This window comes from Drosophila subpulchrella, chromosome X (genome assembly GCF_014743375.2).
Source record: "Drosophila subpulchrella strain 33 F10 #4 breed RU33 chromosome X, RU_Dsub_v1.1 Primary Assembly, whole genome shotgun sequence".
In the NCBI taxonomy this organism is placed as follows: Eukaryota; Metazoa; Arthropoda; class Insecta; order Diptera; family Drosophilidae; genus Drosophila; species Drosophila subpulchrella.
The window spans coordinates 4,974,383-4,997,904 of record NC_050613.1 but is presented as its reverse complement, the minus strand read 5'-3'; the positions used below and the strand labels follow the sequence as shown (position 1 = coordinate 4,997,904).

Here is a 23,522-nt window from a genome sequence, read left to right as displayed (position 1 = left end):
TGCTGAACGCAGCAATAACTTTATAAACGTGACCTATAATGTGATACGTCACTGATGATATTAACATGTTATAGAGTTGACATGGTTTTTTTTTAAAGAAATGACAACTCCGCTGTTCAACGAGGTTGTTGAAGGGCTGATATTTCTGAAAATGGATCTTGTAGGAAACAGCTGTTAAACAGCTGACAAAACTAACAGCTTAGAAATAACCAAAAAATTCGTAACACTAGGAAAATTTTCTAGCTTGCCATGACTTAAATAGGAAGGATCCACTTATGTACATAGGTAGCTAATTATACCATTGGTTGATTCGATCTGCCACTGCCATGTAACTTCCGGTAAGACTTACGCTTGGTGCGGATGCTGCAGTGTCCACCACAAGGCCGCCTTCGATGTGGCTGCAGTTGCTCCGGCTCCTGGCGGGATCTCGGTGTCCGTGACAGCTGTCCGGGACATGCACATGCTACTGCCACTGCCACTAACAGGCGGGGAATCCCCCGTTCGGGAGCCGCAAGTGGCATTCAAAGTTCTTGAACAGTCGCCGTTGGGCTGGCAGTTGTTGTTGTGGCTCAAGTTGTTATTATTATGCATTGTTAACTTGTTTACGTTTGCGGACAGTGAAATGAAAATGGGTGAAGTGCTAAGAGCGCTTGTTGCTGTTCGATGGTCGGTGGAAATTGCTTTGCTCAAGTGCGAATTTCCTTTTTATTTTGCTCCCTTCTATGGCTGTCGGAAATGGGAATTTATGGCCGAATGCTTATCGCTGCCAGTAGTTCTCTCGCTTGTGTATTTTCCCCTCGAACGGATTGGCCCTGCCAGTTGGTCTGCAGCCCGTCAAGGATTGTCAAGTGGAGTTGTCCATGTCCTTGCGATACCAAGAAGGTTTATTGTGCTGCTGCCGCTACTAGTGTTGATTAGATTCAGCTGCTGCATCTTTGGGAGCACATAATGGCCATAACACAACGACCCTCTATTGCCCAGGGCCGAATTGCACTCGCTTGTAAAATCAAAATCAAAATTCATATCATGCCAATGCTAGTTTATCAATTTGGCTGTCTCCCCCGCATCGAATGACCACTCGGCAACAATCCCCTTACTTTTGGACACGTGCTGCCCGGTGGGTAACGTTTCGTATGCGTCATGCTACGTACATAATTCCCATGGCAAAGCTGCTGCAGTTCTATTTTAGAACATCATCAGCAAACACCCGCCCACCATCCTCATCCCCATCCCCATCATCATCGTCATCAACATTATAGTTCTCCTAACTTAAGCTTGCAACTGAGCCGTTTCAGCTCCAACTGCTGACGTACTGCAAATGCCACGTGCCACTGCCCTTTGGATCCACAAGAGCTGAGCCAAGGGGATAATAAGCAGGGGAGGGGGGGTTCAGGTGACAAACGACAACAATTGGCTGTCAATCAGCAGGTGGGTTGGGTTAACAATCGGGCAAGCAGGCCATCAGTAATGATAAACTTATCATTATAACTTTCGGAAAGGCTCTGATTAGACACTGAACGACTACTGACAACTAAAATTCAAGTAGTTTTTATCAAGCACACACTTTAGAAATGTACTAGTTAACTATTTGAAGTTAGGAAAAAAATTAAACAGTAGTTGTTGAATTAGAGGTTTCGATATCTAACTTAACATTCTGCTTATGGCAGAATATCTTTAATTGTCTGTTGCTTGCAGTGCTGCCATTTTGTCCTTTTTCAGGACAGATCTGTCCTATTTAAGCTGCCTCAGCAGGAAAAAATCCAAACATCCCCCTTTTTTTTAAATGAAACTATTTTACTCATTGCCACATTAAATAGACCTTTGGGTATCGTTCGTTGTACCCATCACTACTTCTTTACATTTTCAAGATGCGTTAGAAAAATTATTAAAAAAGAAGTTAGGGGTATTGTGCTTAAAACAATCAGAATTTCCAAACTGGATGTTTCGCGATACAAAAGATTTCAGTTAAGTTTACTGCAAGTATTTTAAATGCAGTTTAAATTTGAAAATTGATAAACTTCCTGCGCACATAATGACTAAAAACATGAGCAAAATAGCTTACCATTTGCACAAACAAACAAGCTTAATTTTTCACCTAAGCCGAAGGATAAAGTTTGTGTGCAGGAAGCGGCACGGTCCACATCTGCCTATATGGTACGCAATGAGTACTATAAAGAACACCAAGCGAAATTTTTTTAACAAAAAAGGAATTTATAACTCATACGCACTGTTGAGGTTGATCAAATACAATATTTTCATATAGGTGGCCCTGACTTTAATGGAAAGTCCGTTGTGTCTAATTCTGACTTTAGTTTTCCATCCTAAAACATATGACAAAGTTCGGGAGGGAAAATTGATCTTTTTAAAAAAAGTTATGGCTGGTATACATGTCGTATGAGTAATTTTTAAAGAAACTGAGGACGTTTCGCAATGTCTTTAACTCAACCAAAAAAATTTAAATTTGTGAATACATTTTTTTCACACTTTTATCAACCATGTGAAGAGGTGAAAACAAGATTTAATTTTTTGGACCGCCCTAATGTACATATAAACATAGCTCAACACACATCAATAGGACCAGTTGGACATTTGTCGGAAATATGTAAATGTCATTTTGGAGCAACCGAGGATGACGACATTATTGAATATTGTTTGTGCTTTAAATTAATAATTTAAAATGATTGCAATACTCTTACATAATGAAATATTACATTTTGTAGTGATTAACTTATGTCCGTTTTTTTGTCCTGTTTTTAAATTGTTGTCCTTCTATTCCGCTTTTTATTTGCTGACGTGTCCGGTTTATTTAACTGAGTGCTGGCAGCACTGCAGTGCACTGGTTGCCTGGAAACCCCAGGCTATTTATCAAAATCAAAAGCTATAATCAACAAGCCTTGATTGTTGTGGTTAAGCTCTTGTTATCCCCTGGCTCTCAATTGATGTGTGAGAGCTCTTTAAATTCAATTACAACCGTATCGACAAATCCTACACCGAAAAAAATAGTCATAGAAAAGCAACTATTGTTTGAATGTTTCTACACTATTGAGTATCGGTTAGGCGTCGATGAGAATAAGATTAGTACTTTCCAAAGTATACAATTGAAATTAATTTAAAATTAATAATTTAAATTAATTTAAAAATAATACCACAAATTTGAATTCTAGACTATATAATATAGAAAAGAAACTGTAAGGAATGTACTTATATTATTTAGTCCTCAAACTAAACCTTAGTCTAATACTGCCTCTGGTATACTTTTAACACATCCGATATCAATCTAAACGTTCTGTTTTTTTTTTTCGGTGTACCACAAGGCCAAAGGTGATACCCCTACTTCATTGCCTCCCTTGATATATACAAACTAAACTCGGCCACAAGGTCGTGACAGAATCTTATTAGAGTCCTTTGGTGTTTCGGCTCCAATTAAAATCAAAATGGCAAACAAAAGCAGCTGAGGTGTGGCCAAGACAGTACACCACTATCCAAGAATTCCAGTATTCCACCATCGAAGCTCCCGACCAACGAACAGCGGTCACCTATGCGGTCCAGGGCGGCGCAATTGGGCGATAATTGACTTAATAGGCATAACCACAAAACCAAATAGCACTGCCCAGCACCCAATAACACATTTGTGGACACAAGAGCTGCACATGTGTTGTTCTTACACTGGTCAGCCGGCAGTGGGAATCGAAAGATTTTGTGGCTGTAGAGGCCAGCAAAAACACCTCTTAAGCTGCACAGAGGAAATAATTGAAGGCATATGGATACGGGGTATAACTTTCATATTTTGTCCAGCTAGCTATTTGCTCTCTTTTTCTGTTTCGGAGTTTCGCAAATTGCTATCTCGCTCTAACCCAGAGTAATTTAAGGCGGTATCTCCCATTTTTCTGTCTCTTTTTCGAATTGAGATAATTTTCAATGATACTTCTTAAATTTACCATGCGTATAATGCTTGTTTTTCTTTCTGTTTAAGATGGATGTACTCTATAGAACTTATTATATCTAAAGCTAAAGTTCCCACCGATACGAAAATGTCTTGGTACTTAGAGAAGGATTACTTTTCTCATTCGCTGTAAAATGCTGGCCAATGTTGTATATCAAAATATTCTAAAGAACATTTCAATAAACGTCTTATAATTGCATTGATATGATACAATATAAGGGCACCTTCGCACCACAGTTTTGCCGACTAGTGTTGGCTTTAGGGAGCACTCTGACAAAGCAATTCGCGGTTCACTTCCGACACAAGTTTACGTCTAATTAAGACCTTAATTGCCAGCCACACACACTCGCAGTAAAACCCAAAAAAAAAACAAAATAGAAGACGTTTGGGAGATGGCAAGTGGTGTGGGAGGAGGGAGCTAGGAGTTAGGAACTGGGAGACACACGCACTCTAATCGAATCCTGGAAACTAAAAGCGGAGGAAATCGCCCGGACTGCGCTCGATGCGAACACGAACTGAGCCCCCGAAAAAAGCGTAATCCAAACAAGCCGCCGTACTCGAGTTCTACACCATCCATTTGGAACTGGGAACTGGGCTTCCGAACGTACCAGACCCATCATAGTCATGCGTGGCACACCATTTTTATGTGCTCTCCTGTCGGCGGCGGCGCTTCTCTTTCACCGTTCTCCACTTTATGTTCCCATTTCATTTTTTTTTTGCGATTGGGGCGGCTCTATGGTAAACACTTTCAATTTCATTGTCAGGGGGCTTTATCGCGTGCGACCTTGACAGACTGCTGAAGGGTTCCGAGGGGTGGTTGGATGGACGGATGGGTGGCTGCCCCCCCCCCCCCCCCCCCTAAAATGGTTGAGGGCGGCTTAGCATGTGAAAACTGGGGACTTAATTAGGCAGCAAGGGCTCCCAGCCCGAGATGCTGAGGCGTCCAATTTGATCTAAACGAACTTAATCAAAATGCATTGTGCCGAGGTTAATCCAATTTCAGAGACCCCATCCAACGACCGGTGAAATGAAAGAGGAGCCGACAGATTTGGATTCCCGGTATTTATTTGTTTTCAAGTATCTTCTCATCCAGCTGGCGAGTTCCGGTGGTCGCCGCCGCCGTCGTCGTCGTCGTCGTCGTCGTCCAGGTTCCCTACTACATTTTCAAGGCCCCATCTTCGGCATCGGCGTCCTCGTGGTCGGACCATCCCAGGATGCCCTGGAGCATGTGGTCCTCGATCTCCTCGTAGGCCGCATCCATCGCAAAGGCAGCCGCGGGCTGGAAGGGATTGGGTCGCCGGCGGGACTCCTCGACGATGGTGTCCACCTTCTCGCAGCGCTGCAGCAGACCGAGCAGCTTGTTGCGAGTGTCCTGGAACTTGGAGCTCACCGACGTGTCCGGCGAAGGAGTGGCCCCCGAAGCCCGGGGGCGGAAGGCGGGCTTGCGCTTGTAGTAGCGCAGAGTTAGGAAGGGTCCTTGGCGAGATCCTTGGCGAGGCAGCTCGCTCAGCCAGAGCTTCCATGCGGGGCGTTTCTTCCATTCGAGCAGAGACATCATTACCGGTCAGTTCAGATTTTCTTTGACAAGTGCCGAAAACGGAAGGGCAATGTGACCGAGTGTGATCCTAGCAGTTGGAACAACTTTTGGATTATGTAAGGGTTGCCACGGAAACCACGAAAAGTATGTGACCATGCTTACGAACACTTTTTTTTTGGCTAGACAAATAGCTAACTTTCGAAACCGTCTTAAAAGGATGCTTATAAGCATAAGTTAGGCAGATCCTGGAAACGAGATTTAGACTGTGCTCTAATAATAGAGAGATCCCTTAGGTCGAGGTTAAGCAAATCAATATATATGGAATATAAGTAATCTCATAGGGTACAGGTCAAGTCACAACTATCTATAGAGTATCAGGTAAAAGTACGGTTTAAAGGCTATGGTTTGAGGAATATTTGGACAAAAAATTGCTAAGTATGCTGCATTTCTACAAAATCAAAAACCTTTTTTTATTTTTCATAATTGAAATAATAGTTTGAAAGCAATTTAATAAAAATTCCAACAACAAGACATACAAAAATAAAATCACTACAAAGGAAGGAAATAAATCTGATAAGAATCGCCTTCGGAGATTTTCAGTGTTAATAGGCGATACTGTCCAGCGGTCAAAGTGCAACAAATGAGCACATCAATTTGATAGGTCACTTCTTTAATCTGTTATGTTTCATGTTATTTTTTCTCTGTTATTTCCATGCGTTTCATGGCCATTTAGATGGTTGATCAATGCTTAAAATAAATATTTGTACAACAAAAATCTTCTTTAATACTCTAGTATTAGAAAAATGTATGGTTTAGGGTTTATAGTTTGATTAGTCTTTTATGAAATATTTCAAAACTATAAGACCCAAGACTCGCACAATTTAAAAAATCCTTTGTTAAACCCGTTACTTGTAGATTAAAAGGGTATTCTAGATTCGTCGGAAAGTATGTAACAGGTAGAATGAAGCGTTACCGACCCCATAAAGTATATTTATTCTTGATCAGAATCACTAGCCAAGTCGATCTGGCCATTTCCGTCTGTCCGTATGAACGCTGAGATCTCGGAAACTATAAGAGCTAGAGTGTTTGGACTTGGCATGCGCAGCGCAAGTTTTTTTCAGCAAGGTGACACTAACACTATAACGCCCACAATCGGCCATAACACGAAAACACGACTAGCGGCCAAATTTATTAATGTTATGTAAGAATTTAATTGATTGTTTTTACTTAATTAAAAAATTTTCAAATCGGACCATAATAAAGTTAAAACCAAACAATAATAAATAATTAGCAAGCTCAGTAGAGTGCGAGAGGGATTGAGATATATTAGTACGGAAAATCGGCTGCTTACGAAACCTTACTCCTTACTCTCGTAAACATCCGATTTCTTCTATTTGATTATTAAAATTAAAAGTTGAAAACATTTTAATAAACAGAACCAGATAAATGTAAAAGAACTTACATTTATAGAACCCATTCGGAGGACTTTGGGTTGCAATAAGCGATACAGGAGTGACCAGCGTACAAAGTACAAGAAAGGAGCTCAACAATGTGACCGACGCTCAGAAACTGAAGCTGAAAGCTGACACTTGGAAGCCTTTCAGCCAGAATATAAAAGTTGAAAACATTTTAATAAGTAGAAGCAAATAAATGTAAAACCAATAATATTTAAAGATTCTCTTCGGAAAACTTTCTGTTGTAATGCGCGATACAGGAGTAACCAGCGTACAAAGTACAGCAAAGGAGCCCAACAATGTGACCGTCGCTCAGAAACTGAAGCTGAAAGCCGACAGTTTAAAGCATTTGAACCAGAGACCGCAATCCCCGTCCAGACACGCGTTTATAACATTGTTGAGTGCCAAGTTGCTGTCAACTGCTGGGAAACTATTTGCACCTCAAGATGAAGATGGAGCGCCAGCTCCTGTTCCTCCAGCGGATCCTTTAGCTGCACCTCCACGGCTCTGCCACACGTGCCGCACTCGTTGCCACCGCTTAGCCAAAGGAGCAAAATGTTATTTGCATTTTAATGATGCAATGCCAAGGCGAATCGCACCGCATCGACTCATCGACTCAAGGCCGCAGAGCAGAGGGCCACGCCCACTAATCATCTGATGTCAGCTTGCATGCAAGTCATAAACAAAAGTCGCGACATAATCGAAAACAAAATGCCAAATTAAATTCTACATTGACCACAAAATGCGTCCCCCTTCGCTGTTTATACATATATATTATACCAATGTATCTGCGATTCCCGACCCAACAAATACGTAGATATGTATATGTACTATATACATAAAACGCGCGAGTGCAAATATGGGGAGATTTTCCAATTTGTAAATGTGACATTCGCCGCAAATCTTGTTTATTTTCTGGCATTTCCCATTAATCAAATAATTTAGCCTGCGTCCAATCAAAACATAATCAGCCACGGTGGGCGAAAGGGGCGTGGCCCGACCCGACCTTGACTTTCGTTTTGATTTTGATTTTGGGTGGGCGAAGGCAAGTGGGAGGTCTGCTGGTGATATTTTTAACCAAGTATAAGAATAAATAAATAGAATTACTAGTATTTGAGTTTAAAAGCATTTATAATTTTTGACACATCTTTATTTGCCAATATGAACTGCGGAAATGTGCTATTAAATAGAGATTTTACGCTTTTCTAGTTCTTTGTACGCATAGATCGAATTTTCCTGTTTGTTTACCTCCACTTTGTTTCTACATTTCTTCAGTTTTCTTTATTCTTTCTGCTAAAAATGCTTTTTTGTGTTATTTATTTTTGATCTTTTTTTTTTAAATTTCCCAAAAAACAACATCATTGAAATGAGTATTGAAATATTTAAAATTTCTTGGCCTTGATTTTCTTTTTAAGTAACATACTTCCCATGCATTAATCAAAAATCAATTCAATCTATTTAAAATGTTGTTAGATCCTTGTATATCCCGGATAATATCCACAGCCTAGCGATGAGTATTAAAGCCCCAGCCATGACAGGCCATTTGTTTGTGGAATGTTGTAAATAAATACAAATATTTTCGCATATTACAAATATAATGTGAATAAATTGCATATTAGCGCACTCCTTTCCTGCAAATGCAGAGGCCTGGAAAATGCGCATAAATTAGCCGTTAAAAATGCCTAGTCACACAAAAAATAATAATAATGATAAGTTTGGCCAAAAAGTTGCAACAATTAAATTCAAAAAGCCAGTGGCATCTGTGTGCATGGAAAAAACCAGCTCGTTTTAAAATAAATTTAGCATGTGAATTGCAATGAAATGCAAATTGCATTAAAGTTTTTCCTGCTGTGGCTGCTGCAGTGGCTCCTGCCCCTCAATTCCACTTCCATTTCCATGGCCACCGCCCCCCCGAAAGCCCCGCCTCCTTTTCTCCTTTCTGTCTTTTCTCGCCCGCCTGTCGTGAATGTTCGCGGCGTTTCCGGTTCCGGCTACGCAATAAAAGTTGCCAGCTACGTGACCCCCGCCGAGTCAAAAGGAGCCAAGGGAGCAGGAGGAGGTCATGTCTGATTTAAGACAATCATGGGAGGATGGCAAAGGTGAAGTTGGTCGAGACAGGTACAAAGAACGGGTGCCGCGGGACAAAGGGAGGGCGGGCACATTGTTTGCATTCGAAAGCGCCAAAGGGACAAGGGGTTAAGGGCGTGGGGCATGGGGTCACGTAGCTGCATCTGAATTAAACCCCAGCCAGCAGCAGTCAGGGGTTAAGCTGGGGCTAAGCAGGGGCAGTGGTGCCTTGAGAAACATTTGCCAGCAGCCAACGTGAAACATAAATATGCCAATTTAAGGCCAACGATGATTGAGGAATCACCGGCTGGCCCATACATACATACATATATCCCCGGTAATCTGCTCTGATTGCAGGCGGAGATTAGCCCGGCGGCGACTCACTAATTCAACTGCCGCGTTGACAGCCAGAAATTTGCATTAATTGACACACAAGCGAGGAAATCAAATAAACCGAAATTAAATGATCGAACGATGGGTGGCAGCAAGGCGGGTTGGGGGCACTGGCAGCAATTAGGCAGCCTGCCAACTAAATGGGGGAAACGCAGAAGTGTGCTTATGTGGCATGGTCAAGGGCATGCTCATAACTGTAAACAGCAGTTGGGCTTGTCAAACAGCCCCTGCCCCCCGTTCTACAACCCTCTTGACCCCAAAAGGTAGACCCCTCGAAACTATAGAGATAAGAACCCATTGTATCTGATTTAAAAGCTCGGAAAACCAAACGAAATAATCAAAGGTTTGCCTCACATTTTGCACTCTATGGGCTAATAAGTTTGCCTAGCCATACATGTGCATACGTATTTATCACTACTAATCCCAAGTCCGTGTGAGTCAGAATGAAAGGAAGATAAGCGCGGATGATTAATTCGAGATCACATAGGGTGATATCGCAAACCATTGGCTTAGTAGCACAAATGGGACTACCAATATTTGGAATATGTAAAAATATATAAATACAACCGCAGTGATTAATCTGTAATTCACTGCCATTAGCAAAATAGTTAGTATCTTTCTAGAAAGTTCCTCAGCTCTTACACATCCAAAACCTTAAAAGAAGTGTTACGTAAGTCGTGACTTTATTGAAGCTGACTTAAATACATACATATATACAGATTAATAACGCCCAGTAGTGGCATTTTTGATAAAAACAATACAATTTGGGTTTGATTACGCGTTACAGAACCGAGAACAAATATACATACGATTGATCAAATAAATGGTTCACATTATCACATTTCAGTTGCTTTCTGTATGTAAAGCCATGGATTAATGAACAAAATAAGACGGCGAATTTTTTAGAACTCGACTCGACTTAAGCCCCAAACGGATTTTTCAATATTAGTGAATTCTTTAAAACAAGTGATCTGAACAAAACAGCATTAAAGCGTGTTGAGAATAAATTTAAAAGATCTCACAGAAATATATACAATATTACATATTTTACGCTTACTTGTGGCATAGGCTTCTTGGTCTGGTGAAAATTAAGAAAGCATAAAACTTTCTTAATGCTCGAAAAGTATTCCAGAGATGTATGCAGTATTTCTTAATGCTCATTCTGGAGACAATATCAAGGTATTTAATTATTGACTCAGTCATTCTGCATTAAGGAATCGTTAGATATTAAAAAACTAGATCAATCTTTGAACTGGTTATCATATGTGACGTTAAAATATCGCTGAAGAAAAAACGAGGAACATAATCAAGATCACTAGGTAGTTTCCTAACTAAAACATCTTATGACGAACAGTTCGATCGATACTAATAAAACTTTAAATGTAAAATAGATAATGTACGAACATTTTTTCGTAAAACCCATAGAGAAGATACATTTTTCAGCGTAGAGTACTGAAATTTATCGAACCATGGATCGTACGATCTTATATTTTCCGAAGTACTACCATAGGAAGTATCTATATAAGGCCATTTGATCTAGTAAGTGCGATCTTAACCTTTTTTGCTGAACCGCTCTAGGTACGTCCTCCATCTCTGTCTCGCACTAGGGCTTTTGTTTTTTTAAGTTTATCATGTTTCCCGTGGTAGTAGTACCGCTCACCTGTGACCCAGTTCGCGCTTGTGTCCGTGGTAGCCGACGGTTGGGTCCCCGCCCACCGGCAGTCCGTTGAGCACCGACTGATCCATGTCCGTTTCGCCGATCGTCTGTTTGCGCTCCCGCTCGCGTTCCCGCTTGGCGATGATCGCGGAAGCGTTGGTGCCGGGACTGGAACTGGAAGTCGGGCTTGTGGTGGAGCTGGAGCTGGAGCTGGAGCTGGAATGTTTCTGTTGTTGCTTTTGCTTTGGCTGTGGCATCTTGGCGCTGCCGCGGATTACAAGGCCACAAATGCTACGCCGCGTCGCTGCTGCTGCTGATAAAGCTCTTTCGCCCAGTGGGAGTGGAAAATGGCGGGGGAGAGCGATAAGTATCTTATCAGCTGTTTTTTGGCAGACGACGACGTCACCGAGATCTGGAGTTGGAATGGATCTGAGCGATCGTGGGTGGCGTGGCAGCGCGGCACACTCTTCTCGATCGTTTTGGGTAACTCGAAAAAAAAGAAAAACGTCTGCGACTCGGGATATAGATTCCCCGATTAGGATTTTCGATTTGCGATTTCGATATGGATTTGGATTTTCCTCGATTCAATTAGCTGGCGAAACGAATTTCGAACGATTTCGGTCAACGTTCGAATTTCAACTGAAAGTGCAATGTGGAAATGGAGGAAGGAAGCGGCGGCAGAGCAGTTGGCGAAAGAGAGCGACGGAGCGCCAAAGAGAGGGCCCCACTCTCTCCGATTTCAGTACTGGCGGCAGAGCGTCGGCGTCGAAAGCTCTGCTCTCTCCCGCTCTCTCTTTCTGTCTTTCTCTCTGCCCGCCTAGTCCCCCGCCACCACTGTTGTTGTTGCTGCTGTGGACGGTGTCAACGTAGACCATTCAGTTGTTGTTTTGATGCCTTTTATGCAATAAATACAAAATGTTTTCTACTTTGTTTTGCTACCCATCACTCGGTGGGGGGATGATCGGTCAGGCGATCACTTACACTGCAAAAAACGGCAGCGAGATTGGATATATGTAACTTATTTTCACATCATCTTAAAGGCTTAATGGTGTTGGATTACACATTTGATTACATCATTATTTTATATTTCATGCTTTTTGAAATGGTATTCAATGATCTGTAATGTTGGGGTGGGATTGAAAGTTGTAGGCAAGTGGATTGGATGAAATTTCGCGTCAATCTTGTATTGTTATGGGGCTTATCAGTTTTTTTCTCTTTGAAAATATTGATAACTGTATTCCAAGGGTATCATGATCCAAATACGGCAGCCTAACGATTTTTTTACTAATAGTAATTTTTATACTAATATTGGACCTCAAAGAATTTTTAAAGAGATAGAGATCGTAAAATACAATTTCAAAGATCTATTTTTCGATCGTTAAAGGCAAAAGTCAATATTATTTTGACCTGTGTATTCCCAGACACTTGAACTTTTATATTTGAAAGCTTTGATCATAAAGTTACTCAATTCACTGGGTGTCGACGGTTCGTCACTCCCACTCCCGTAGACCGCTCTCCGGTTTATCTTCACGCCCTGCTTGCTCACTCGAAAATAGCTTCAATGGCCAAACCAAACAACCACAAATACGCCAAACCACTACAATGACTACACCCACTTGTGCGCATGAAATTTTAGTGTGTCAGTCTTGAAAATGTTTGGAAAGCGGCGAAGAAATGAAATTATGCACTCAAAAGTGAACCAAACACGCATACAACGGAGGCGGAGAAAATAGCAGTGGATTAGGCGAAATATTTTCTTATCTTCTAGGTGGAAACAAGTGGCTTACACGGGCAAAAAAAAGTACCAAGTCTAAGGTTTTAATTATAGGCGAACTACTGAAATGTTACATCTATGTAAATTTTACAGCTGAACCACTGAGTACTAATGTACTATTAAAGCAGAATTTACATCTTAAAGTACAGATTGAGTACTAATATACATTTTAAATAGAATTTACATTTCTTATTCCCTTGATAAAATGTTTGTTCGAACTATTAATAGTTTTGACTTTGAAAATACTAAAATAAAAATGTAGATTAATAATGATGACGGCCAGTTACACTGTACCAAGAAGTGGGGTAAGAACCAGGATATCAGAGCGAACTATACTTGTGCTCTGTATTTGAACACATCGTCTTAAAAAGGGCTGTTTGTTACTTGAAAGTATAACTGCGCCCCCAACTGTACCCAAATATGTAGTACGTGCCACACGCTTACTATTTATGGGAATGCGCCCACGCCCCCAGCAGGCAACAAACACAGAAAGAAAAGCCTAGCACACTTGACTAAATTAGGAATTGAAAATATTATGGTCTTATTTGCATTGCAATAGAAATATATTGTGATCATGGCATCAATAATATTTTTGTTATAAGCTATTCAAAAATGTTTACTTCAGTGTACCTGCGAATGCGTGGGGGTTCGCGACTTGGCTAAGTGGAATATTTTGTGTGTCTATTTGACTTTTCAAAACGAATCCACTGGGTGATACAGATACAGATACAGATAGACGATCGAACGCTCTCGATTTGCCAGCGGCATTGACAGCCCATAAATCCATTCGATTTTTTATATGCAAATCCCTGTGACACCTCTGAATGGCAGCAGCATAAGCAGCCGGGCATCGAGACACATAGGCCCCTAGATATTTGTATACATATGGGCGCGCATTAATTATGGGGCCAATTATAATGTTGATGGGTGCGGCGTTCATGAATATTTCATCAGACATTTGCATATTCATTGCCAGGTACCATATTCCAAAGCACCATAACACCATATTTCATCTCCAATTTCGGGCGGCTTTGGCTGGGGATCGATGGCGATCAACCCAGCAGCTGGGCCCTATAAAGGCAGACCTTTCACCCACTGCCCACTCACTTAACACCTTTTCGAAGCGTCGTGGCCGAATACAGAGTTAAATATTCTTGAAAACTGTAGCTTGCACTTTGCGTCGTGTCAATGTCAATAAACACACACACATGCTGGCACACTCGAGGGGCTCCAAGTGCCCACTCACTTGCATCTACTTGCATCTACGCCTAACAAGCAATTCAGACAGCCCACCACCCCGAAACCCCACACCCCACACCCCTCACCCCTCACCCCTCACCACCTTCCCAACCCAATCCCCCACCTCTCGAGCCACTAAAACCGGGCGATAATGGGCAGCGTCACAAAATATTGTAATCAGCAAAAACAAAAATGGCAAAGGAAACGTCGGGCGAAGAAAAGTGTAAGCTAGAAACCCCGTATACCCTGGGGTTTTAGATTCCTACTGAATTTACAATAAACAATAAAGAAATGTGTTATGATATTTCATAAAATCTTTTAAAAATATTACCTATGAGTTAAGAATTCAATCTTATATACTTTAAGTGTGATTTTAACTCTATAAAACATCTTTCAAGAAACCCACTTTATGAGGCCAAGGGAATATCAATATTTATACCAGCTAGATGATTTTGATCTTAATCACTCATACGCAACGTTGCCTAGGCCTTATAAGTACAAAGCAAAATCATTTAAGTGAGTTGAACTATTTTGTAGGACCACATGATGCCGGGCCCTATACACCCCAAATTCCTATGTAGAGTATTGAGGCGGCTCTATCAACGTCAGGTTGTCAAGCGAACGTCCCCGCTTCGTGTGGATTAACTAGCTAGTCGTTGTTTTTACGCTTGTTGTTGTTTTGGCTGCGAGATAAGACGATAAGGTTGTAGAAAACCGCTCGCACTTGGCATTGACCGTGGTGTATGGACTCTCTTTGTGTGAAAATCTCTCTTTGTTCAAATAGCGCTTACACTGAACCAAAGTTGTAGAAGGTTGAAGATCCAAAATATCATAGTGCTATGATCGAACTACAAACTTGATCATCAGAAACACAAACGCATTGGCACTTAAGACAATATAGTTGAAAAAAATATTAAACAAGCCTAAAAAATTTTAGAAACATTGATATATGTACCTTAAAATTTCCTCATCCTTAAAACAATATGGTTCGGATCAACATTGAATTGTTTTCAAATTAATTTCCTTATGTATAGAGACAAAACTAAAGATTTTTGTTATACTGATGGTCTCCGTGTTGTAAAAGCAAAACTACTTTTAATTGCTTCTTTAACGGGCCAGATATATCATTATAATCCCTACAGCCCACGCCTTCTAGAAACTTCCCCATTCAAACTGACCTATGCGAGGGCTTTTGATAACTCTTCTCGGACTCACCTGTGGGCCGCATGGCGGTAATACTTTTTGGGCAGGGCCGAGGCCGAGGAGGGTCCTGGGGTATTCGGTGCCGAGTCACTCATGACGCACTGAAAAGAGTCGAAAATTGGAACATTAATGAGAGCAGCCTTATCAGTCTCCCGCACAAAAAAACACACACGCTGCGAATTTTAAAGTCGGAAAATTGAAAATGGGCATGGGCACCGGGACAAAGATAAAATTGAGAAGGCGGCGGTGCAGGCAAAGCAATCAAAGTGCTTGGGACAGAAACAATAATATATAGAAGTCAAGGAGGGGGAGTGGGCAGAGTGCAGAATGATGGCGTGGGGTGACAACCCTGGCCAACCTCCTTTGACTGACACAATTGGCACAAGTTTAATGAGTTTTGCTGCAACTGATTGATATGCTGCTGTCTCAGCTACCTCCCACCTTCTAGACATTTTCCACAGAGAACAAAATATTCGAAAATTCAAAATATTTAAGTACAAATATATATGAATATATTTAAATATATCTACTTTTATTTCTCTGGTTTATGGCATAACTGTCGTGTTAAGTTTTATATATGCTTAATGCAGAATCTTTTTGATACGAAGAATATCTGAACTTTAGATAGCATTAGATTCCTAAACAAAGCTTATTTAAGAAAGAAAGCTACAAGCAACGGCATTTTATAGAGGTACCTTGAAAAATCTTTTTTATCTCTCGAATAATTTCATTTTTATCATTCTTATCAATCCTATTTTAAACAAGCAAATTTATTTCAAACTATTTCTAAGATATGCTCGTTACATAGTCCAAAAATATATTATTTACCAGGCGAAGAAGGTATATTTTAGACATGCAAATTCATTTTTCACTCTGCCAAGATCCCTAAAACAACAATCCCTTAGCTTAATAGCTAGCTTTTCGGTGACTTTCTCTCAGTGTACTTACTTGGTAGGGCGGCAGGTCGCAATAGTCCCTCTCGAAGGACTTGAGCGGATCCTGCGGCTGAGCATCTTCGCTGGGCGTGGCCTGCATTTTGCCTAAACTGGCATAAGAGGAACTTAGCCTAAGGTCGTTGTGTCTCTTGCTGCTCCGCTGGCAATTTGGGACTCCAATGAGGATGGGGCGGATCCTTGGATGGAAGGTATTGCTGTTCCGCCCGATGACGACTTCGCCTGGGATCTGTGACAGTCGCCTCGGGTTAACAATTGCGACTTGGGCTAAGTGGGTTGGGTATCTTAAGGTGCCTGTTGTTTCGGATCTGCTTGTTAATTGGCGGTACTGCAAAGTGTTTGTTAAACGGCGTAAGTTTCTCATTGCCAACTTAACCAGCAAATGTGTGTGCGTGTGTGGGAAAAAACTAAAATTGCATGTGTGTTTTTGTGAGCGTGAGAAAGTAATCAAGCGATTTGCAACTTAAATATACAAATGTAGATACGTACCTGGAACTTAGCAAAGTACTCAGAATGGTGATAATATCTTTAACTAACTATGATCGTTAATAACAATCCGATAGATATGAAATTTGGTATCTAGATGATATGGACATGAGGACTGAGCTTTTAAAATAGGGATGGTTTTGCGAGGTTCATTAAACAGGAATTCAGTTGCTGCACTTATTTTTAATAATCACTTGAATAGGCTGTTTGGCTAAGCCCAATTTAAATGTAGGAGTTAAATATAAATAGTAACAAAAAAGAAAGCCAACTTCGGCACGCCAAAGGTTCTGTACACTTACAGGTCGTTCCCGTGGGAGGACAACTTAAAACTAATTGAAATATAACGGTCCTTGTATTATTTTGACAATAATTATCCGATCGTTCCTATGGCAGCTATATAATAAAATTAAATTAAAAGAATGATATTCCCAAGAGAGGAATTTAATTTGTCAAAAAACAGCGAAGTAGTATTTTATTACACAAAAAAATTTTTGTATTATTCTTATAGGAGCTATAGGATAATGTTATTCGATCAGGCTCGTTCCGACTTATATACCACCTGCAATAAAAATTGGATTTTTGGGAAGGTTTCGTCCCGAGAGCTTTAAAACTGAGAGACTAGTTTGCCTAGAAACGGACAGACGGACATGGCTTAATCGACTCGTCTAGTGATGCTGATCAAGAATATACATATATACTAAATGGGGTCGGAAACGTCTCCTTCAACGCGTTGCAAACTTCTGACGGAAATCATTATACCCTCTGCAAGGGTATATATATGCTGTATCTTAATTGTAAGGAAAACTTGGGCTTTAAATATTGAATACAATTAGGGTACATGTACTTTTATAAATTTGTTCTTTGGTGTTATTAGCCAAAGGTTATGAGTGTGTTTTTAGAATAAGAACGTTATAGCTAAACAAGAAAGGAAGTTAGCTTCGGCAAGCCGAAGCTTATATACCCTTGCAGCTATAATTATTAAACTTAAAAACACAAAAAATGATATTCCCAATAGTATAAGATAATATGTCAAAAAACACCGAAGCTATAATTTGTTTCATATTATTTTCCTACCAATTTTCCAATCGTTCCTATGGCAGCTATATGACATAGTCGTCCGATTTTGATAAAATTTAATTCAAAATTCAGAACAAAATAAAAAATGTTATTTCCAAGCGTTAGAGGTTATATGTTGAAAAACACCGAAGCTATAATTTTTTTCATATTATTTTTCCACAAATTTTCCGATCGTTCCTATGGCAGCTATATGATATAGTCGTCCGATTTCGATAAAATTTAATTCAAAATTCAAAATTATTTAAAAATTGTTATTTCCAAGCTTAGGAGGTTATATGCTAAAAAACACCAAAGATATAATTTTTTTTCATTTATTTGTCCGATTATTCCTATGGGAGCTATAAGTTATAGTTGTCCGATCCGGCTGGTTCCGACTTATATACTACCTGCAAAAGATATAAGACTTTTGGGAAAGTTTCAGCCCGATAGCTTTAAAACTGAGAGACTAGTTTGCGTAGAAACGGACGGACAGACGGACAGACGGACAGACGGACATGGCTAGATCGACTCGTCTAGTCATGCTGATCAAGAATATATATACTTTATGGGGTCGGAAACGTCTCCTTCACTGCGTTGCAAACTTCTGACTGAAATCAATATACCCTCTGCAAGGGTATAAAAATTGTAAGATATTTTTTGGTTTTATGAGCATATAAAGACGAACTTTGAGGTAAGATTTGTTAGCTAGGAATAAAAAGACTTTTCTCAATACTTGTGACATATGATTTCATGTATTTTCGATAACTTTAAATAGTGTTTTAGGTACGGTGAGTTTTTTACTGAGTACTTGGGAGTTTTTAAAGCTAGCAAGCATTTTCGTTGGGGCCCAAAAGTAGACATCGTTTTTTTTTTCGTGGGTGCGTGTATTTTCATCAACAACTGCTGATTAAGCTAATTTATCGTGATTTTGACGCCGTTGTTTTTGCTGCGTAATTGCAGAAAACAAGTTAGTTCGCCTTTGTTGTTGCTGCTGCAAGGTGCCGGCAAACAAACTCACATGACGCCCCACCGAGTGCCACATATCGATCTATCACAGCCCGGCAAAAGGGCAGAGGGCAAAGTAACGCCGGGGGCGGTGGCTCTAAAAATATATGCCCATATCCATGGGACAGCAGCAGCAACAACATGACTCATCTTTTAGGCCGCAAAAAGCAAGCAATGAAAGCAAAATTACCGGGTTTCTAGAGGGAATTACCTTTTGGCTGCCCGGATTCTACGATTACTAGAGATTAGAGGGCTTTGAGCTGCGAACTTCGACAGTTTTCGGTGTGATTTTTGGTTTTCTTTTTTCGAACTTCCAGCTATTTTCACACTCGCACTCACGCACGCGGCAACGATTTCATAACACACTGCGCGACGACTTTTCTTTGGCGTTTTCAAAAGTTTTCCAAAATTTCCATCAAACCGATGGTAAATGAGCGGCGCCGAAGAATGTGTGGCAAGCTTTTCTTTCCCTGCTTTCTTCGGTTTGGCTCGTTGTTTTTTTTCTATTTTTGTGGCGATGCGACCGCTTTTCCGCCTGCTTTTCCGCTTGTTTTTCTGCCAGATGATGCGATGTTTAGCATATCAACAATTTTGCTTTCCCTTCGATTTTCGTTTACATTTTGGTCTGCAATTCTGACATTTGAAGCGCAGGCGCTTTCTTTGGGCCTCTCTCGCCGATAAAATGCCGAAAAGGCGTGAAGAATGTGGGTTTTTGGAGAGCGAAAGATGTGCAGTTGCCGGCGAAAGCTCCACGTTGTTTGTAAACAATGGGAGCATTTCCTCACAGCTGGCAATGCTCAGCCGATGAGTTTGGCGCGCAACTCGTTAAATTCAAATTGGCAGAGCCATCCATCGTCATATTGAGGGGCTGCTCTTGCACAATACCATATTCCGGCAATATGCCCTTATTTATTTGTTTAATGGTAAGTTTTTGGATTTCTTTATTCGTTAATTATAAGCAAATAAAGATTGCAGTCAATAGGGGAACGGAATAATCCGATTGTTTTATAGCCAAGTGCATTGTAATGGGCAGCCTATTGAGGGACAGTGCCGCCAATTCTACGTGTCTCGGGATTCCTGTGCGTCGACCTCGAGCGCTTGAGTAGGAGGAGCAGTCTTCAAAGTAGCGATTAGAGAATTTTGACAATATATTTGCTGGTTACATTATACACTGCAGCTCACCGAGAACATATTTTATTAAAATTGCTTAATTGAAAGTATTAATATCAGCATAAATATTTTATTTTGGTATTTGGATTGTAATTGGGCATAGATCAAGTGCCATGTCCTTGGTCTCGACCCTTATCTAAGTCCTGGGCATTCCAGTTATTTAAGCTGGTCAGCCAAAGAGAAACTCAGTTTCTAAATGTAAATTGAAATCGCTTCGGAAACTTCTACCTGTTACACATCTATTACACCCTTTTATTCTACACCCAGAAAAAGAAATGACCCAAAATGCCCAAAAAAATTTAGAAGAATTTAGGTAAGATTGGCCCAATCCTGGAGCTAAGTCTCCACGTATGGCCTAAAATTTAGGACTTCATGACCCAACATTTTAGGTCACTAATGTCCTAAAATGTAAGCGAGGCCTAGATTTCGCATCGATTGAAAAAAAAATACATAGAGCGTTATATTTCGTTTTCGGTAAACATCCACGGTAGTAAATTGAAAGGGAATACTATCTTAAAAGTGTGTTATTAGTTTTTAGTTTTCTAAAAATCGGGAACGACCTGCAAGGGTACAGAAAATTTGGCGTGCCGAAGTAAGCTTCCTTTCTTGTTTTAAATTAGATTATTTTAAAGAAAAGTGTTTCAATCTTAATTTGATCTTTCCAATCTGATCTTTCGGTGACCCTTTGAATTTAAGGGTTTTTAAAAAAATTTTTAGAACAAACGTTTTTTTTTTTTTTTTTTTTTTTTTTCAATAAGTCAAAAAATTTCAGGCAAAAATTTGGCAGGCCGACAAACATATTCTTGGATCTTATTTTGAAAATGGCATAAAATTAATTTATGTTGCATAGAGAATCGTATTGCAATGGTTTTGATACCAATCGATACGTAAAGAATATGAAAAAAATAAAAGATCGGTACATTTTACTACTCCGGATTCCATAGCTTAAGTCTTCGAAATTTAACATGTTCTTCTTTCGCTGCACCAATCGACTTATTAAAGGTCTTGAACCGAAAATGAATCACAGCCAGTAGATAAAAGTAAAATGTGTAAAATGTAAGGTAGATACAATGTAAAAAGTATACTTATTAGGGTACTTATTAGTCGAGGCCATCGACTACATCGTTCTGTCTTGTTTCTCATTAAATTTACTGAACTGATGTGGTTGGGTGGAAATTGCAGGCTGATAAGATGGGCATTGCGGGTGACCTGGACTTTTACATAGCTATTTGAATTGGTCTCTTAGAACCTTATAGCAGGTTAGCTATTAGTAGGACCTATGATCAACCTTTTGCTTCTTCTGCTTTTGCTGATGGTGCTCCCGACTGTAGTGAACTACAATGCCGTAGGATAAAGCCGGAATCCCATAGAACTCGAAGAGCACGTCGCAGCAGGTTTTTCGATCCTCTCCTACCCCTCGAACCCATCTTGGTAAAACTAAAGGATCTGCAGCTGTTCATTCCAGGTGGATATCACGTTCCCCTCAAGGGGCTCTTCAGATGGGCACGCACTGCCTCGATGTTGGGGATGTTGTTGCCCACATGGACTTCGGACGCCGCCGTGCGATCCTTGCGTGGCTTGGTCAGCACATTGCGAAAACGCAGCTCCGGCTTCTTGAAGTCGCACCAGCCCACGCGGCACTCGCTGGCTGTAGGATTAATTGTAGATCACCAGAATGCAGCTTAATTCTGTATTTTTGATGCGAAAAACACTCAGTTTCGCTTCCCCTCGATTCGTAAACATAATGCTGCATATCCGGAGATGTAGAATGCCATGACTTCCCATTCGCTTAAACTTGGGTGTGCTCCTGTCTATAAGGTTCATTTCCGTACGGCTTTCTGAACAGTACACATAACATTTTTTCTGTGTTTGCTTTTTATAATATTACAAATTTATTAGTGCAAAACCCGAAAATTAACAACGGCTTATTTTTTAACAATCCATAATGTTGTTGGTCCAATTGCTGTCAAACTCTCAATATAGTCGAGACGTGGTGAGTCTGAGATATTTCGTTTTGTCGTTTGCTAGAACATTCAATGGAAGTTGCCAATATCGAAATTTAACGTAGTGGTAATTTATACACAAGCCAATATGCTTTTAGAGCGAGTTTTTTCAAATTCTGAATATAATCAAATTATGGTGAGTCTAGAATATTAAAATTCTGTATGACAGTTGCCACTTCGCATACTTCGCCTGAATTTTTTTCCAAATCGTTGGAAACAAATCTGACTCACGGTCCATTCGAACTTGGGGGTGCCTCTGCCTACGTTCATTATGGTACTAGTTTTGTAAAAGCCTAAAATTGTCTAGTTCTTTTACACCAACATAAAATAAAATTTACACAAGCCAAAATGCTTTTAGGTCCCAAGTTCCTCTAGTATCGCGGCAATGGTAAAAATAAACAAAGCCTACAAAATAGTCGGTATAATAATTTTTTTAGTGTGCTAATTTCGGATAGTTTTAAAAGTTTCTCTTTTCTATTTAAGCCTTTGCCGCAGCCGATTTTATTTGAAGTCCAGAATAACGCAACAATATTGGAGCTCCGGCAAAAGTTGGAGCCCATTATCGGTCTTCCGTTAAACCAGATCAAACTGCGAAAATCTGGCCAGACAATAAACAATAATAAACTGATTTCGGATGTCTTGGGTGCGAGGACTTCGGAAGATTTGGGATTTGACGCGGAACTATCTGTATTGAGCGGAAATTCATTCTTCGCCCCCCTAAAATTTTACGGGCAGGTATCTAAAAACGGACAACCGATTAACCACCAATTCTACATGCCTCAGCAATAGGTGAGCAAGGTAAATATATAGGGGATATCCTTAGCTATCCTTAGATTCGTCGGAAAGTATGTAACAGGCAGAAGGAAGCGTTTCCGACCCTATAAAGTATATATATTCTTGATCAGGATCACTAGCCGAGTCGATCTAGCCATGTCCGTCTGTCCGTCTGTCCGTATGAACGCTGAGATCTCGGAATCTGTAAGAGCTACAATACTGGGATTAGGCATGCAGATTCCTGAGATTCCTGCGCAGCGCAAGTTTGCTTCAGAAAAGTGCCACGCCCACTCTAACGCCCACAACGCTTAAATCTGTCTTCCGCCGGTAGGTGGCGCATTTGCTGCTTGCATATCTCCATTTTCCTTTGGTCCCTTTAGCTGAGTAACGGGTATCTAATAGTCGAGGTACTCGACTATAGCGTTCTTCCTTGTATTTAATTTGAATTTACAACCATTCATTCCCTAGCGCATTCCTAGCTATTCCAGAGCGAACATCAGCGGGACCTCGAGGTTGGGTCATCAGGACACTCTTGAAATAGCCCAGGGATCCTGTGTAATACCGATGATCGAAGGCCAATGACCCACGTCCTATCAATACCAGTATATTATTTGACAATATTATCCCGTCAAACAGGGCACCTGTGTCTTGGACTGCGCTGGGTGATTAAATCGTCCCGAATTCCTTTATTTACCGAAAGTTACGATCCCCAGATCGCTTATAGCTAGCCAATGCTTTGGAGTATTGATAACATGGCCCTTCGCAAATTGCCCAACTCGTTGTAGGTCATGTTGGCCGCCAGCAGTAC

General features: G+C 40.5%; 2 protein-coding genes and 1 long non-coding RNA gene across 16 annotated transcripts in view; 1 reads left to right on the top strand and 2 right to left on the bottom strand.

The window, feature by feature from the left end:
- Positions 1–19,343, bottom strand: part of LOC119556300 (cytosolic purine 5'-nucleotidase) — a 29,524-nt gene extending 10,181 nt beyond the window's left edge. Inside the window, exons 1-3 of one of the 5 annotated variants that reach the window (XM_037868378.1) lie at positions 18,979–19,343; positions 16,216–16,548; positions 15,280–15,368 (exon numbers count right to left, since the gene is read on the bottom strand). In XM_037868378.1, coding sequence (XP_037724306.1) covers positions 15,280–15,368; positions 16,216–16,302 — 176 coding nt within the window. In that variant the 5' untranslated portion in view covers positions 16,303–16,548; positions 18,979–19,343. Of the gene's footprint in view, positions 1–349; positions 607–11,054; positions 11,692–15,279; positions 15,369–16,215; positions 16,600–18,978 lie in introns of those variants that run through there. The other 4 variants (XM_037868379.1, XM_037868375.1, XM_037868376.1 and 1 more) reach the window with 4 other exon arrangements.
- On the bottom strand, positions 4,844–5,656 carry LOC119556302. The gene has a single exon (XM_037868382.1). The coding sequence runs from the start codon at positions 5,499–5,501 to the stop codon at positions 5,100–5,102; it is 402 nt and encodes a 133-aa protein (XP_037724310.1). The 5' UTR covers positions 5,502–5,656; the 3' UTR covers positions 4,844–5,099.
- A 2,432-nt stretch (positions 19,344–21,775) lies between the features above and the next one.
- The window catches only part of LOC119556641, a 37,852-nt gene continuing 36,105 nt past the window's right edge, over positions 21,776–23,522 (top strand). For 5 of the 10 annotated variants that reach the window (XR_005219986.1, XR_005219982.1, XR_005219984.1 and 2 more), the window contains exons 1-3: positions 21,776–21,930; positions 22,424–22,738; positions 23,183–23,495. This is a non-coding gene — a long non-coding RNA (uncharacterized LOC119556641). Of the gene's footprint in view, positions 21,931–21,951; positions 22,077–22,423; positions 22,739–23,182; positions 23,496–23,522 lie in introns of those variants that run through there. The other 5 variants (XR_005219991.1, XR_005219985.1, XR_005219990.1 and 2 more) reach the window with 5 other exon arrangements.